The sequence below is a fragment of the Mangifera indica genome, chromosome 20, assembly GCF_011075055.1.
Source record: "Mangifera indica cultivar Alphonso chromosome 20, CATAS_Mindica_2.1, whole genome shotgun sequence".
Classification (NCBI taxonomy): domain Eukaryota; kingdom Viridiplantae; phylum Streptophyta; class Magnoliopsida; order Sapindales; family Anacardiaceae; genus Mangifera; species Mangifera indica.
The window spans coordinates 6,316,364-6,334,001 of record NC_058156.1 but is presented as its reverse complement, the minus strand read 5'-3'; the positions used below and the strand labels follow the sequence as shown (position 1 = coordinate 6,334,001).

General features: G+C 30.8%; 1 protein-coding gene and 1 pseudogene across 1 annotated transcript; one reads left to right on the top strand and one right to left on the bottom strand.

Moving 5' to 3' along the window:
* Positions 1 to 674: 674 nt before the first annotated feature.
* LOC123204824 lies at positions 675 to 5,793 on the bottom strand (annotated as a pseudogene).
* A 1,013-nt stretch (positions 5,794 to 6,806) lies between these two features.
* Positions 6,807 to 7,922, top strand: LOC123204820 (uncharacterized protein At2g29880-like). Its single transcript, XM_044621622.1, has 3 exons — positions 6,807 to 7,223; positions 7,311 to 7,638; positions 7,756 to 7,922. The coding sequence occupies exons 1-3, from the start codon at positions 6,807 to 6,809 to the stop codon at positions 7,920 to 7,922; spliced, it is 912 nt and encodes a 303-aa protein (XP_044477557.1).
* Positions 7,923 to 17,638: the final 9,716 nt, after the last annotated feature.

Sequence of the window (17,638 nt, the reverse complement as noted above, 5' to 3'; positions counted from 1 at the left end):
AATATAATATAAATATAATAATATATTATTATATTATATATAATATATTATAATATATAATCTATAATATATTATATTAATATAATAATATTATTTAATATTATATATTATAATATTATATACATATAAGGGTTGACATTAACATCAACCCTTATTACCCAGCAACTTTCATGCCAACAATTTTTTTTTTTAGTTAAATGCCAAGTTTTTTTTTCAATTAAATCCTTAAATGCTAATTTTTTTTTTCAGTTAAATCCTACTAAATAATTTTCTTCGATGGTCATTTCTTCTAGGGTATAAAGTGGATATGGTTAAGTTTTTGTATGTTGCTCTTTTTTTTATATCCTCACTTTGAAGAATTCTTAATCTGAAGAATTCAGTTTTTTCCTTCATTTTTTTGTTTTTGAAGATGAGGATGAAGAGAGTAAGGATCTCTTTGCATGATTTTTTTATCATTTTGAAAGAAGAGGAAGAAGAGAGAAAAAAGTTACAGAGAAGAAGAGAGAGAATATCTGCATGAAAGATTAAAGAGGGATATTTTGGAAAAGTTGATTACTGTTGTGGTATATTTGTTTAAGTTTTAGAATATGTGGCATTTTTGTATACACGGATGAAAATAGTGGTAAAAATTTCAATTTCCCTAAAAAAAAATACAGTTGATAATTACCTGTAGATTAAATCACTTGAATGTCTAGCTTAGTTTATTAAAGTGATGGGTTTTGAATTTCTTCCACACCCATTTTCATCTCTTCAGCTTCATAAGTTGAGTGAACACCATAAAGCACAAAAAACAAAGATATCAAACAAGCCCACATTGCAAATCTTTGGTGGGAAAGGATTTTTAGCGAGGTCATGAGGAAGACATTAAGGAAAATGGATATTACAGTAGGCCATGACATCAGTGGCACTAACCATTCTCCAGAATTGCTGAGATAAGGTACAGTGTAGTCGAAGATGACTGTGATCATCACCATTAACCTACGAAATAGTGGCAAACCCAACCAAAGTTTCTCAAATTTCATTGAAAATGAGAACCCAAAAGCACTAAATGAGAGGATGAAGAGGAACAAAAGCGTGTGAGACAGGGTATTGTTACTAATGATCACATATCGACGATAAATGAAAGCATTGGCAACTATGTAGAACACCCAAAGCGTGCTCATGGAGATCAAATCAAGCACAATTTGGAGATCTGTGAAGAGTGCAATTGATGCTGTGCAAAGCCCTATGCAAGCATGGAAACAGTATGTTAATATTATATTAATGGTGGGAGGAAATGATTAAAATTTTTACAATAAAACTATCTAGACTCGCCTTTTTAATTAACAAATACATATAAAGTTATATTATAATTAAATGATAAGTGATTAATAATTTTAAATTAAAAATAAAATACTATTTATTTATATGATAATATACATTAATTATATATTTATAATAGTTATGCATAATATTACTTGAATTTTAATTGGGAGAAGTTAGATAGATAGACCCAAGAAGAGAGTGGCGTTAAGCGGGTTCCTGTGGAATGATGTACCTTGGCTAACCAGGAAGGCACTAGACGGGCCCTTCCAATAACACAAAGGTACCTTGCTTGGCCTAACATGGCAACCAAGAGAGAAGCAACAATTCCCAAGCTTGCTCCGGCCCCAACCACATTGCTTGCCCAGTCCCAACCAATCTTTTGGAAAGCCATTGAAAATGATGCTACTTTTATAATCTAAATAATAATTTCAGTGATCACTGATTAGTAGGAATATTTGTACATAAACTTATTTATAATCAAAGTTAGATTTACTGACCTGGTTGTAAGGCACCATCATGCTGAAAGTTAAGGCCATGAGGCAATATAGAAGGGAAACAGTTAGAACAGAACCCACAATGCCCACAGGTAGGGTTTTAGAAGGGTTTTGGACTTCTTCTGCCATGGTTGCTACAGAGTCATACCCAATATAGCTGAAATAAACTATGGCTGCTCCATCAACAACACCTTTAGCTCCGAAAGGAACTAGCCCTCCTGGCTTCACCAAGTTTTCAGAACTCCCATTCCAGAAGCCGGCAACTATGATGAATCCAAAGAAAATCACATGAAACACTGTCATAATAAGGTTCAGCAACGAGCTTTCCTTGGTACTGCAATCCCAAAAATTATCAACTTCAATCAGTTTCAAATTATATAAACTTCTCACTTGATTGCCCATTAAGAGTAAAGATTTAATAAAAAAAAATGATAACCCAAATCAATTAATAAACATATCTAAGCCTAATGCCACTAGCCCTTTGTCAAAGATAATTGAGTTAGAAAATCTGTCTGCTCTCAGTTTATTTTAAGAAGCAAAAATACTAGATGGTAAACAAGAAAAAGGGCAGCAAGAGAGCAAACCTGTGGCACAGACAGAGTGAGAAGAAGAATAAGTGCGACAGCCGGTAAATCCAACATGTTGTAACCCTTTACTAGAGCATTCACTTCTATTCTCCATGAGTTTGAATGATTTTCTCCAACAGCTTGGCACAAATAGTCCGTAAAGCTTCTTGCTACCGCAGCGTTTGACAGTACATACTCCATCAGTATGTTGGTCCCCGCAAAATACCCCACAGACTCTCCTATAACATTACAAAATTTATGGACACATTTAGAAACATAAATTGAAAGAAGAAAAATTAGAAAATAATACGTATATCTGAAGTCAGTCGAGTTTGATCATGTTCTTAAGGAGTTAAAATTTAGCTCAGATAAGAATGCTGATAAATTGATTTTACAACAAAGCATCAATTTGTATGAAGAGGAGATGATCAATTTTTGTTTTTGAAGGAGAATAGCAACAGTTATTTAGTAACCATGTACCAAAAGTGACCCGTAAATAACTGAAGGCGCCTCCAGCAACAGGAATTTGTACAGAAAATTCTGTGTAACACAAGGAGGAAAGAAGTGCTGATATGCGGGCGATAATATAAGATATGAAGACAGCAGAGCCGGAGATTTCAAGTGCTACAGGGCCAGTGGTGACAAAAGCACCAACACCAAGAGCCACTAAATCATACCACCTGAGTTTCCTTTTCATGTCTGCACCAGACCTTAACCTCACTTGATTAAGCTCTTGGTCAGGTGTCCATGTGGCTAGCATTCTCTTCCTAAGCCTGTGAGGTGTTTCGGCGAGAGATTGGAGATATTCAAAGAGGACGTTAATGTTGTTGACTGAAGATTGATGAATGTTTGCCACGTTTGAGAAAGAAGGAACAAAATGAAGGTTTTGTTGTTGTTAGCCTTCCATGAGAAGATTCAGGTGAAGAGAGGGGTTTAACTATGCATTTGGGATAGCAATAAGGGGGCATCTGGTTACCGGAATCAAACATTACTTTAGTAATCTATCTTTTGTTCCTTCAGATTACTTTGTTTGGTTACGAAGGTAATAAAATATTTCAATAATGTTTTATTAATAAGCTAACGTGACAGGTAATATAAGCGGTAATTTTATTACCATCTCAACCTTAGGTATTTTAAAATTACTAAGGTAATCTATTTTTTCTTATCATTTTACCCTCACTTATAATAATTTTAGGACATAAATGCCCTTCTTATCAATTAAAATAACATATGTCAAGTACCAAATTTGACATGAAAACTTTTTTATTTGGGACAAAATTACCCTTCAATTTACACTAAACTACCTTTATATAAAGCCTCACAAACCCTAATGCAAGCCCATTTCATCGTGTTTGACAGCTAATGGTGTATGCCTTCTCCATAGCTAAGGTTTCTACTCAACAAATCATCTCCCTTCAAGTTGCAGCAACAATTTTGGTAATTCCTCTCTCTTATCATCTTTTTTAATGTATTATAAATTTGTTTTTAATCTCCTTTTTCTTTGCTTTCGAATTTGAACTTTTGTGCTTTCGTATAGAAACCCTTGATCTCCTGCTTTAAGAAGCTTTTTTGAACTCCTTTAAGCTGTCACTTGCCGAGGATAAAAAAATCTTTAGAATTTATTCTAATAGTTTCTCACCCATTGAGAAAAGGTTCCACACAACAGTTCCAACCAGATTGAGTCCAACTGAAACCTTGGAAACATCATCCCAAGAACCTGAAAATATATTGTCAAAATTAAGAATAGGCATATGTAAAGATTTGTTGCTAGATTTCAACAAATTTGTCCCAATAGAATGCCCCTACCCATAAACTACTATACTCTAGAGCCTGGGATTTGCAATTGCTTCTCTGCCTCCTGCATTCTGGTGCCATATAAAGCCCTATTCAGCTTATTGTGTAGCTGTCACAACTAGCTACATAAAAGTTCCAAAATTGGTGCTTTCTGATTTTTCTTCTTGCTAGAAATGGTTCCAACCTTGTTGCCTTGTTGTCCTTACCCCTTTCAGCTGCAAAATGTCTAGCCTTTTGGAAAAAAAATTGGTGCCTTTTGGTGATGATTTTCATGCATGATTATATATGTTCCAAAATTGGTGCCTTCAAATTTTTTGGTCTTTCTTTCTTTTTAATATACTTTACTTGGAAAATAAAAAGATGATATTGCAATGATAACGGTGTTGATTTTCATGCATGATTATCAATGGATTTCCTTTGTGCCTTTGGTTTTCCTTCCATTTTTTTAGAAGAGAGCAACCTTTTTTGGCTTCATCTTTTCTTTTCTTTTTCTAATTTCATTAGGAATTCACAAATTGAAAGTTTATAAAATTTAATGACAAAATTGGTTAATAATATGTTTATTGCTCTGCCCCATAATCAAATTATGCATTTGATTATGTTATTAATGTATTAGAGTAAATCAATTAATAATTTTTGTAATTGTGGACATGCACTAATGATAATTGTTTATTTATTATTGAGGACTTCTTATTTTTATTGTCTTTATTTTTTTTTTATTTGCATTATTGTGTTTATTCTCAATTTCCATTTTCATGTGTTAAATGACTAATTGAATAGCTGTTTTTTTATTGCTTATGTTTAACAGTTATGGCTCGTTTACCTCTCCGACATAGGTAGCATTTGGTCACTATTTTGCTTTTGCAATCGCATATGATGGAAACCATTTTCATTAAGCTTGTGTTTGTTGTTGTGGCCATGCTAGCTGAACATAGGAATATAACTAGGCGTTCCATATCATATGTTGGTGAATCATGTCATAGACATAACATCAGGACACTAAATTTATAGAAAATGATTTTTGATACTGATATACAATGTGTTGAGAATTGTAGAATGGATAAGAGATCATTTTTTAAATTATGTGAGTTACTTAAAAATCATGGAGGGTTATAATCAACTAGACATACTTCTATAGAAGAAATGGTCTCTAGTTTTTTGCATATCATTTCACACCATATCAAAAATAGAGTGGTTAAACAACAAATAGTTAGGTCTGGTGAGACAATAAATAGAAAATTTCATGCAGTATTGCATGTTGTGTTGAGACTACATGTCATTTTACTTAAAAAGCCTGAGCCAATAACAGAGAATTCAACAGATGAAAGATGGAAATGGTTTAAGGTTCATATTTATTACATAAAACACAAAAGTACATTTTTTTAGGTTACTATATAACTTAGAGTACTTATTTAGTATTTACTTTTCCCTTCTTGCTAGATTTATTTGGGTGTATTAGATGGAACATATATAAAAGTGCATGTTGACTCAGTCAATAAACCTAGGTATCATACAAGGAAAAATGAAATTGCAACCAATGTCCTCAGTGTTTGCAAATCTAGCATGCATTTCATTTATGTCTTACCAGGGTGAGAAGGTTTAGCTGCAAACGGTAGAGTTCTCAGAGATGCCATTAATAGGAGAAATGGCTTAAGGGTCCCCAAGGCAAAAACTCCATGATCGAGTTATTAGATGTTATATTAGGGTAACATATTAGATAAAAATTTTGAATTGACATTTTAATTTTTATTATAGGATTTTATTATTTGTGTGATGTTGGATACACCAATGGGGAAGGTTTTTTGGCACCATATAGGGGGCAAAGATACCATTTGAATGACTGGAGGCAAAGTTACCAACCCAATACACCAGAGGAGTTTTTTAATATGAAACACTCTCAAGCAAGAAATTGCATTGAGAGATGTCTTGGAATACTAAAAACTAGATGGGCTATTTTGAGGGAACAATCTTTTTACCCAGTGAAAATAAAATGTCGAATCATTTTTGCTTGTTGTCTTCTGCATAATTACATTAGGACTGAGATGCCTATCGACCCTATTGAAAGTGAGCTTGGTGACATGGTCAATAATTGAGAGGAAGACAATGATGAAGTTGAAGTAATCAAACATGTGGAACCAAGTGATCATTGGAATGCATGGAGAGATAATCTTGCTCAAGAAATGTTCAACAATTGGATGAGAGCACGACATGCATAAAATTTTATCAATGAAAATTTCATATTTAACTATGATGTTTATATTTTATAAATCAATTTTAACACAATATTCCTTTTATAGATATGTTTTGTTGGATGTCTTTATTAATGAATTATTTGACTTTTAATTATGAATATTTTTATATAGGTCTTTAATTTCAATTTTTTATATTTCATACTATCATGCTTATATAATTTGTTGATGATTATACTTTTTACATAACTTATTGACTTTCAAAGTGTATTAGAGAATGAATATATTTTATTGGATGTCTTTATTCATGAATTTTTTTCTTTTAATTATGGATGTTTTTTATATAGAACTGTAATTAGGGATTATTCTATTTATTATATTTTATACCATCATGTCTACATAATTTGTTGATAATTATGTTTTTGCATAATTTATTCGCTTTCAAAATGTATTAGATAATGGATTTGTCAGCAACGCAACCTAGCAATGAGGAAAGAAGTATGACCTTGTATGATCCAAAGAAAAGGACAAGAGGGAAGGAAAAAGGTAAAGGTGTTAGGCTTAAAAGGCAGTGGACTAAGCAGGAGGATGCAATATTAATTGAATGTCTCCTCATTTTGAAAGAGAGCCTACATTGGAAGGCAGACAATGGGACTTTCAGAGTTGGGTATCTGGTACAACTGGAGAAGATGATGGAGGAAAGACTTCTATCTAGTGGATTGAAAGCTACACCTCACATTGAATCTAGAGTTAAATTATTGAAAAGACAATACAATGCCATAAATGAGATGATTGAGAATGAAAATGGCTTTGGATGGAATGATGAAGAGAAATGTGTTACCGCTTCAAAAGATGTGTTTGATGATTGGGTTAGGGTAAGAATGAATATTTCTTATTTGAAATATATTTTTCATATTTCTATTATGGCTAATTTTAAATTTTGGTTGTTTAATTTTTTGTAGAGTCATCCTAATGCAAAGGGTTTAAGGCACAAACCTTTCCCACACTATGACTCGTTAGTCATAGTGTTTGGAAAAGATAGGGCCACTGGTGCAGGGGCTGAAATAGCAACTGATGTTGTGGAAGAACTTGATATTGAGAATTTGGATAACAATGAGGATACAATAGAAATTGATGTTGAGCTTGATAGTGACTATAATGATCAAGACAAAGAAGATGCAACTGGATCAAAAAGGCAAATAGTGAATGAGAGAATAAATCAGAAAACTGCAAATAGCAAGAAGAGGAAAAGAAATGATGAAGGCTTCTCAAGATTGGTTGAAGAAATTGGTAAGTTTGGGAAATCATATAAAGTTGTCCAACAAGAAATACATGAAATTACCTCTTATTTCAAAAAATAGGTTGAAGGAAAAAATAGAAGAATGAGTTTATTTAATGCTTTGTTAGAATTGGATGGTTTTAGTAGGCAAGAGTTGTTTAATGTTGGAGAGCATATTATTAAGGAGGAGCACAAGATTGATTTTTTCTTTGAACTGCCTATGGATTTTAGGAAGGATTATGTCATTAAACAACTAGTTGAATGTAATGTGTATTGTCCTTCTTTTGATCCATAAAACAATCATCTTTAAGGAGGCAAATATCATGACAGTTTTTGACATGTAAATAGTTGAAACTATGTTGTGTAAGGTTAGGAAATACCCATGATCTTTTGTTGTGTTTTTTTATTAAGGCAAAATGGGTTTAGGATATGTAATTCCACTTTATATCTATATTAGGAGGGCTAGTATGCCTAATATAATGTACTAGTAATGACAGTAACATTTTTAGCTCTTCCTTTAAGGAATTACATGATATGTGTATTTTGCAATGTTTTCAGCCCTCCTCCAAGGAATTACATGATATTTGTAATTTCTGGAATGGTATGTATGAAAGATATCTATATTTGTAGCTTAATGGGACATGGTTTAGTGCATGAAATTTCCTTACATTGCTAATTTTTTATTTGTTAATTGTAATACTTTCTTTTATTGTGTTGATGTTAGTTAGTAATGTTTGTTGGGGAGTGACTTGTAAACTAATTTATATGTTCTTGGTTTTGGATCATTTAAACTTTGTGTTTAACATAATTTCAATTTGTGATTAGTGGTTTTATTGATAAGTAAGACATATATATGAAAAATGTCTAATTCTTTCCATTTTCATTTTGTTAGTAAGATTTCAGTTTGGAACATATTACATGGTGGTTTCATGTATTTCTTGGATGGATATATTTCAGTTTGGACACATTACAAATTTGTAAACTTTGTGTTTTATAGAATTTCAGTTTGTGTTTACCATAAGATTTTATTATATAAATTGTTGCTTCAATTTCAATTTTGTGATGCCTAGTTTTGTTAGTAAGATTTCATAATTCATTCAAATTTCAAGTTTATCTTAAGATTTCATTATATAATCGTGATTTTAATTGTGATATGCAGTTATACATATTATTTGAAAATCTATTTACAAGATGCAAGAAATTTTTTTATTAAATGTTATTTATTTTGTATAATATTTAGAGACCTATGAGATTTAATTCAATAAAAAAAATTATATGTATTAATATGAGAAATGCTTGAGTATATGCACAAGAAAAAATATTTTCAAACATTACAAATGTTAATCTAACCAAACACAATATTAATTTATACACAGTAATTTTTTCAAGGATATAGGTTAATTATATATTTGGTATTCATTCATTACTACTAACCAAATATAGTAATCATTTATAAATGATATTATAACCAAACATAATCATAATTTATACCTAGTAATCTTTCAATTAATCTATCTTAATGGTAATCTTTCATTTTTAATAATAAAACATTCCCTAAACCAAACGTTTTCTAAAGGTATTGAGTCATACCTTTGAATATATAAATAAATACAATAATAATATATTATTATATAATTAAATAATTTTAAATTAATAATAAAGTAATACTTACTATATAATAACACAGTTATACTTATTTATTGACTAAAAATATGAATGAATTATAATGGTTCCAGAAAAAACATCTAGATTCTTTTCTTAAATTTCATAAATCCTAGTATAATTATCTCTATTTTAGTGAAAGTATCTAATTAACCTTCTATCGACAATAAAATACTAAAGAAACATTCAAATCCCTTTCTCTATCACTCGGACAAAGCTTATTGGGACCCCAAGGCCTCATAATGAAGCATGCAAAAGAAAAAAAGAAAAAAGGCCCGACCATTTTAAAAAGAGGTTAATTGTAAGGGGAATCAATTTGTGAGGAAGGAGTTTGACCTGATCTTGTAGAATTTTCTCAGTTTGAACTTTGAAAAGATGTGACAAGCATCCATACTTTGTAAAAGCTAGATTAAAGATTTCTTGATTAAATCTCAAGAATAATTAGACCCGATTCTTCAACAGTTGTACATATGATTGCATCGAATACTGCTTGGACTAGCATTTCACCTGAACTTGGTAACAAATCATGAGGGTTTTCATATAGATTTAATAAAAGAGAAAATGTTGAAATAAAATCTCAAATATATATTTATGTATACGTATATATGCAGGTGTTGACATATTATTGAAGGAATACCCGTTTGTATAATATTTGTTTAATTTATGTTAGATTTGTGTGAAAGTGAAGCATTCACTTCCATGTTATTAGGTTTTTTTATATTATTCCAAAAATTCTTATCAGGGTATCAATTCAGTATTCACTGGCCTAATTGTAGAGATTAATTGGATGATTTTGTGGAAATCCTAAATTCTAATGGAGCGATTGGTTTAAGTAATGTTTTATTACCAAAATAGGAAGATTACCTTAAAGATAAATTGTTTAAAAAATTATTCGGTATAAATGATTACTCTATTTGATAACATTTGGAAGATATAAATAATCATTGTGTTCGGTTAAAGATAATAAAAAAATACTAATAAATTATTTTACTTAAATATTTTTTAATATAATTATTTTTAAATATTTTTATATTATTTGTTATATTAATTAAAAATAAATTTATTTTTGTCTTAAAAAATTAATAAATAATAATATAATTATAATAAAATCAAAATTACTTTGATAATTTTTTAATATCTAAGGTGAATGTGACAATTAGATTATCACCTAGATTATTTATCATATCAGTATTAATAATAAAAAATTATTATAATATTTTATTATTAATAAATTAAACAAAATAATGTAAATAATAAAAACTAAGATACGGACAATTTTCACAATGTTGTCCATATCGGAACACTAACCAAAATTGAAATAGGCAGCTGCTTTCCTGCCTAAACCTTTTTCGGCAATAATTTGTACGTTTTACCTTTTTAAACAAATTGTATTTTTCATTTCAAAAATACCCCTCATTTGATTTCTCAACATTACCGTAGCATTTCGCCGATTAATTGCTTACATTTCACGATACACGTTATCTGTAATGAATAAAATCTATAAATTGAAAAACAGGTTAATTTTTTATAAAATAATTGATTGTTATATATCGAAAATAATTTATATATCGAAAGCGATACGTTTTTCTCAAACAGGTTGCGTGAAGGCGTGCGGGAAGGGTGCGTGAAATTGTGAATGAGTGCGTGAAAATACAAACAAGTGCGTAAAATATAAAAGGGGTGTGGGAATTATAAAAGGGGTGCGTGAAAATAATGAACACAAAACGGGTGCGTAAAAATAAAAATGGGTGCGTAAAAATGTGAAGGAGTGCATGAAAATACAAACAGGTCCCTGAAAATATGAAAGGGTGCGTGAAAATACAAACGAGTGCATGAAAATACAAAACGGGTGCATGAAAATACAGATGGATGCGTGAAAATGTGAATGGGTGCGTGAAAATACAAAACGGGTGCGTAAAAATACAAACAGGTGCGTGAAATTGTGAATGGGTAAGTGAAAATACAAATAGGTGCGTGAAAATACCAAACGGGTGCGTAAAAATACAAACGAGTGCGTGAAATTGTGAAGGGGTGCGTGAAAATACAAAACAGGTGAGTAAAAATACAAACGGGTGCGTGAAATTGTGAAAGGGTGTGTGAAAATACAGACAGATGCGTAAAAATGTGAAAGGGTGCATGAAAATACAAAACGGGTGTGTAAAAATACAAATGGGTGTGTGAAATTGTTAATAGATGCGTAAAAATACAAATGAATACATAAAATGTAAATAGCGTGCGGGAATTATAAAAGGGGTGCAGGAGAAACAAAAGGGTGCGGGGTGCGGGGGATCTCCCGCACCCCTTTATAATATATATTAATTATTATATATTAATATATATTATAATTCTCCTGCACCCTTTTTATAATTTCCCCGCACCCCTTTTGTTTTTCCCGCACCTCTTTTATATTTTACGCACTCATTTGTATTTTTATGCACCCGTTTATATTTTCACACACCCGTTTGTATTTTTACACACCCCTTCACAATTTCACTCACTCGTTTGTATTTTTACATATCTGTTTTGTGTTCATTATTTTCACGCACCTCTTCACATTGTCACGCACCCATTTGTATTTTTACACACCTATTTTGTGTTCATTATTTTCACGCACCCCTTTTATAATTCCTGCACTTTCAGAAGATTATCGCACCCTTCCACGCACCCTTTTGCAAATTGTCGCACCCTCCATGCACCCGCAATGCTTGTCGCACCCTCTATGCACCTTTTCAGCAATTGTCGCACCCTTCCACGCACCCGTAATGTTTGCTGCACCTTTTCGAAAATTGTCACACCCTTCCACGCACCTACAATGCTTGTCGCACCCTTTCACGCACCCGTACCTCTTTCGCACCCTTTTCAGATTCTAGCACCCCTTTCCAAATTCTCGCACCCATCCCTACACCCTTTTCCAGATTCTCGTACTATTCCCACACTCACACCCTTTCACGCAACCTGTTCGAGAAGAAAACATACCGTTTTGAGAAAAATGTACCATTTTTGATATATCCATAACTAATAAACCTCAAAATTATTGTCAAAAAAGGTTCAGGCGGGAAAGCGACTGCCTATTTTTTATAATATTATAAAAAATTATTATAATATTTTATTATTAATAAATTAAACAAAATAATGTAAATAATAAAAACTAAGATACAAACAATTTTCACAATGTTGTCCATAGTGGAACACTAACCAACCAACAGTATTTATTAATTAATTTAGTCAAGATTTGGGTTTTTTCACTTGATGAATGTACCAATCAACGGTCTAGTAATTAATATCTCTTTCTATATGCACACCTAACCCATCCCTCTTATTAATGATGTTATTTTATTTCGTCTAGGTATTTAAAAATTATTATAATAATATATCTTTTTAAAATTTGATAATCTTTTATTAGGTTTAATTAATATAAAAAATTTTATAATAATTATATTTAATAACATTTAATTGAAATAATATTTTAATATATTTTATTACCTCCCACAAAATACAATAATTATTTATATTTATAATTTTTTATCAAATATAATAATAATTTATATCTAATAATATTCAAAGTAATATATTTTTATGTTAACATTTTATTTTTATAATATACCCTAATAGGCATATGCATCCCCAAATCTGAAAATAATCGTATCTTCATTCCGCAAAACTTTTCAACCAAGCATTGCTTCATATCTTAAAAATGTTAGAATAGTTAGATCATTACGTTCAATATAGAAAGCATTCCATTTTCTTCATGTAATTTTCATTGAAGAAAATGGATAAGAATCAATTGTGGTGGTTGATTTGGATGTTTAAAGTAGTCCTAGAAACACAAGTGGAGAGATGAGTTTCATTGCAGAGTAGTTAACTTTAAATTCCTTAAAAAATTTGTTGATGAACGATCGCTTATATATATGAATGTTTGTTCATGTTTTTCAGTCAACCATTTTTTCAAATTGTAATGACCATTCTTGTGGTATGAACATTTGTTCAAATCTGATTTCAAATAAGTTTAGAATCTTTGCATATACTGTATTACATGTTTGTGTGTATCTTCTTAACAGAAATTTCAAAAATTTGTCATACATGATCATGTACATCGTGAACACACTTGTGTTAATTTGGGATTTTTCTTTTTTAAATTTGTGAACACACACGTCCGTGTGCTTGGAATAGACAAAGAAATCATTTTCCCTATGTTGTGGACAATTTGGGGATTGAAACGAGCACCCTTGAAAAATGGAGTAAGCTTCAGTAAATTCAACATAGAGGTACATTATGTGGTCGTTGTCTTGACATTCGAATTATGCATGAAATTGGTCTTGGTGATGAATTAATGGACATTGTTAAGAGAATGAGATGGAAGACTTTATTTTTATGAATTTAGATGTTTATGAAAACTTGGAGTATAATTTTATAGTTAATTATTGGTACCTACGGATGAAAATAAAAATATTGTTAGGTATACGATGAGTTTTAGGATGAGGGGAGAAGACTATGAAGTATAACCTAAAAGGTTTGCTACTTGGTTGAATTGTGATAATGATAAAATTTTAAACACTCCCGAGGGTTAGACGTTTAAGTTTTTATGTCGTGATCTTGGTGGTAATAGGGTATATTATTCTAATATGACTAAATTGGCAGGGTTTAATTGTCCACTTGTGAGAATTCTACACCATACGATCTCATATACCTTGAATGCAAGAAAGAACACTAATAGACATGTGATTGTGCGAGACATGGTACTTATGAAGGTTGCTTTAAATAAACTACAAGTAGACACAACTAAATGGCTTATTTGCAAGATGACTGAAATTTGGATGATGATGTTGAGATTGTGTTTGCTACACTAGTTACCTTTATTGTCTTGAAGTTGGATATTACATTTGATGATAGTGATAAGAAGGATATAAAGAAATTCAAGGCAACTCACTAGTTGAATGTCGATGCCTTATCAAAAATGAAAATGATAGAAAAAGTTGAAAATGGTGGGTGGCGTTTGATTAATGTTAGAAGAAATTTATGAGAAGAAACAAATGGGAGAAGAGCAAGTCGAGGAAAAGCAAAAGCTACCAACTATGCCCAGTGATCTTATAGTGTCTGAATTGAGCTCAAGGCAAGTAAAAAGGGCAAGGATTGATCAGGTTGATGAGGACATGTCTTCGAGCAGTGTAGATTGTCTTATTCAATACATGGAGGAGAGATTTAATGCTATAGATTTATCTTACCCAGCTAGATTTGATGTTGTGGAGTCATCTCATAGAGCCAAATTTGATGCTATAAAAGAGTCTTAACATGTTATGAGTATGGTAATCAGAGACATGTAGAGACAAATTACCAGCTTGAGATAAGACTTTATAGAGATCGGGCATCTCAATATAGAGATGACTTTCCCCCACCACAACCATGACAATTATTCCCTCATGCATCTTACATTCTTTTAAAATTTTTGCGTGTCATGACGTTTTAATTTTAAAGAACATGTTTATTTTAATACTTAGAATTTGATGATCATGTTCATATTTTTGATGATGTTAGTGGTTAGGTAATAATTTTGGAGATATGCTTAAATACCTAGTTAACCATGTTTAGTTGTTACCTTCTAATGTTTTTGACAAAACACTTAACTTGGTGTCAATTATAGAACATTGTGTAAATGCCATGTTAACAATGTCTTTGCTTAAATGAAAATTTTTTTAGTTTATTCCTTATAAATTCATTATTGTGATGAAATGATTAGTGATGACCTATTATTTGATAGTATTTCTTTTGGAAAATTTTCTTGATTATTGATATTCAAGCATATTGAAATAGTTTTTTTTCTTTATATGTGTGTGTGTGTGTGTGTTTTTTTTTGTTTAAATGGGGATTGCATAATTGAAGAAAGAGGTAATTGCTTGAACGGTAGTGGTTAAGAATGTCTATTAATTTTGGACCTTAAAATTGAGTTACATTGAACTGTATTGAATGGATAATGTTTTATGATTTATTGAAGGCCAAAGGACTATTTCCCACCCAAACTTTGTTGAATTCTCAAAGTTCCCCCTATTAACTATGAAAATATCGTTTACTCACTCATGAACAGTTAAAATTAACGATAGTAAAGGTAAAATCGTCATTTTATATTTAATATTAAAAATAAACTTAAATATGATTTTATTTCCCCCCCTAAATTTAAAAAATAACTTTTCTCTCCTAAGCCAAGTTTGAAAAGATCACATTCCCCCCTCTAAGGTTTAGTTTCCAAACCCCTTCACTTTCTTCAGCACCATTGTTGGCCGTCTCTCCCTCCCGACAATTTCTCTTTCACCGACGACCTGCCTCAACTCCACCCCAACCCATTTGACGTCGAAAAACGTCATCTAGGAAGAAAAATCATCTTCTCAGACGATGAAGTAGAGAAGCTGCTTCTGCCAAATGGCAAATTAGCCTCTGCTTAATTTTTTTTTAATTTATTTATTTTTTAAAATAAATCTATTCTATTTTCTCTCATTTCCACTTTTATTTACAAATCTTTTAATCTCTCAATCTCAATTATTTCATTATATTTTCAATCTCATTTTCTCTTATTAACTCTCTTTCGAAAAATATCTGAATTCGTAAATAATAATTCTTTATATTTATAATTTTATTTTTATTTTAATTTTATCATTACAAAATATTATAAAATATCTAAATTCACAAATAATAATTTTTTATCTTTGAAGAATTCAGAAATTTAGATATAGAAGATGAGTAGATAAATGTTATATAGTAGATATATTTTATTTACGTTTTGTAATTTATACCGTATGTAAATTAATTTATTTGTACTATGTTATCAATTTATAATATTTTTCATCATGTAACCACGGTATTCCTCCACCACAAGTGAGGGATTATAAATAAAATATCTGGGACACTGTTATCGGTTTTAATAATTGAAAAATAATTTGTATTTAAAAATTTTAATTAAATTTTTTTTTAAAATATTGTTTAAATGGGTCGGGCCAACCTGATTAAAGCCCAACCCAGCCCAATTAAGGCTCGTTATTATATGGGTCAAGCCTCTATATTTCAATGGGCCCATTACTGTTTGGGCCCGAAGGCCCATTACTCTTTGGGCCCCGATCTGACCCATTAACCCAATTGGTCGAGCTGAAGCCAGCCCGACCCATTGACATCTCTATGTACAAGTTTGGGCAAAGTCAATGTGGTCAAATTGCTAAAGCAGGATACATGTTTGTGTGTCTAACAACACACACCCATCTATCTTTGGGAACAAGTGCGAAAAAGATGCACGCCCATGCATAGGGAAAAATGCATACATTCATATCCTCATTCGTTTCTCTGTTCAATTCTTCGCTCATAGTTTTGTAATCTTGAAAGAATTTCATATATAAAGGAAGAACAACCATGCATTTTAAAGGAACGTTTGTTTAGACATATATTGAGAAGTCTAAACAGAAAAAATTTAAGTGATGCACCCCCGTGTATCTTTGGAACACGTTTGTGCATCATGTGTTTTCAAGAAGAAAACATCTCTTTTAAAACTCAATAGATACATAATCCCATCCAATAACATCAAACACTATAAATTGAAGTTCATTTGAGTTGGAATTGATTAGAGATCATACATGTAAAATCTAATACTTTTCTAAATTTTATTTACAAAGTCATAACTCATATTCTTGAGAGAAACTTGAGTTCATTCTTTGTATCAACCTTTGTAGAGAAATTTATAATTAAATTTTTTGTATTTAAACTCATTTGCGCAAAAATTCTGAATAAACTATTTTATTTGATGCAATCTCGAATCAACTAGTGTGTATGAATAAAATCTTGAAGAACTATTATAAAAAAAGAATTATTTACAAGTGAAACTTCAAGTGAATTGCTCGAAAAAGTAGACATAAAAGACTTAAAAGAGAAAACTCTGAACTATTATAAATCTTGAACATTTCTATTCTCTACTCTTTTTACTTTATATTTCCTATATGTGTTGTGTATTTTTTGATAAATTGATGATAATTGTTTATGTTTGAGTATGTTGTTGAAATTATTTGTATAATTGATTTTGATCAAATATTTGTTTAAAAAAATTTATTTAGTTTAAATTTTTAAAAAATCATATCAACTCTGTCTAAGATTATTAGCCATTCCAGTTTTTTCATGCAACCATTACAATTTCCTAATTAGCTGGGTTCCGTGAAATTCAAACGAGATGCAAATGTAATACAAAATACATGAAACCATTCCGTTGAATTATATTGTACAACTTCTAATGAAATAGTATATTTCTCGTTAATGAAACAATGCATTTGCCACATTTCGGTGCCGTTATCATTTCTTTAATTGAACGATTCAACTGTTCAT

Bases quoted from the DNA above. Each gene is read 5' to 3' on its own strand.
- LOC123204820 (XM_044621622.1), top strand. From the start codon at position 6,807: ATGGATTTGTCAGCAACGCAACCTAGCAATGAGGAAAGAAGTATGACC. The intron at 7,224-7,310 runs GTAAGAATGAAT...AATTTTTTGTAG, and splicing joins TGTTTGATGATTGGGTTAGG to AGTCATCCTAATGCAAAGGG. The intron at 7,639-7,755 runs GTAAGTTTGGGA...ATGCTTTGTTAG, and splicing joins AAGATTGGTTGAAGAAATTG to AATTGGATGGTTTTAGTAGG.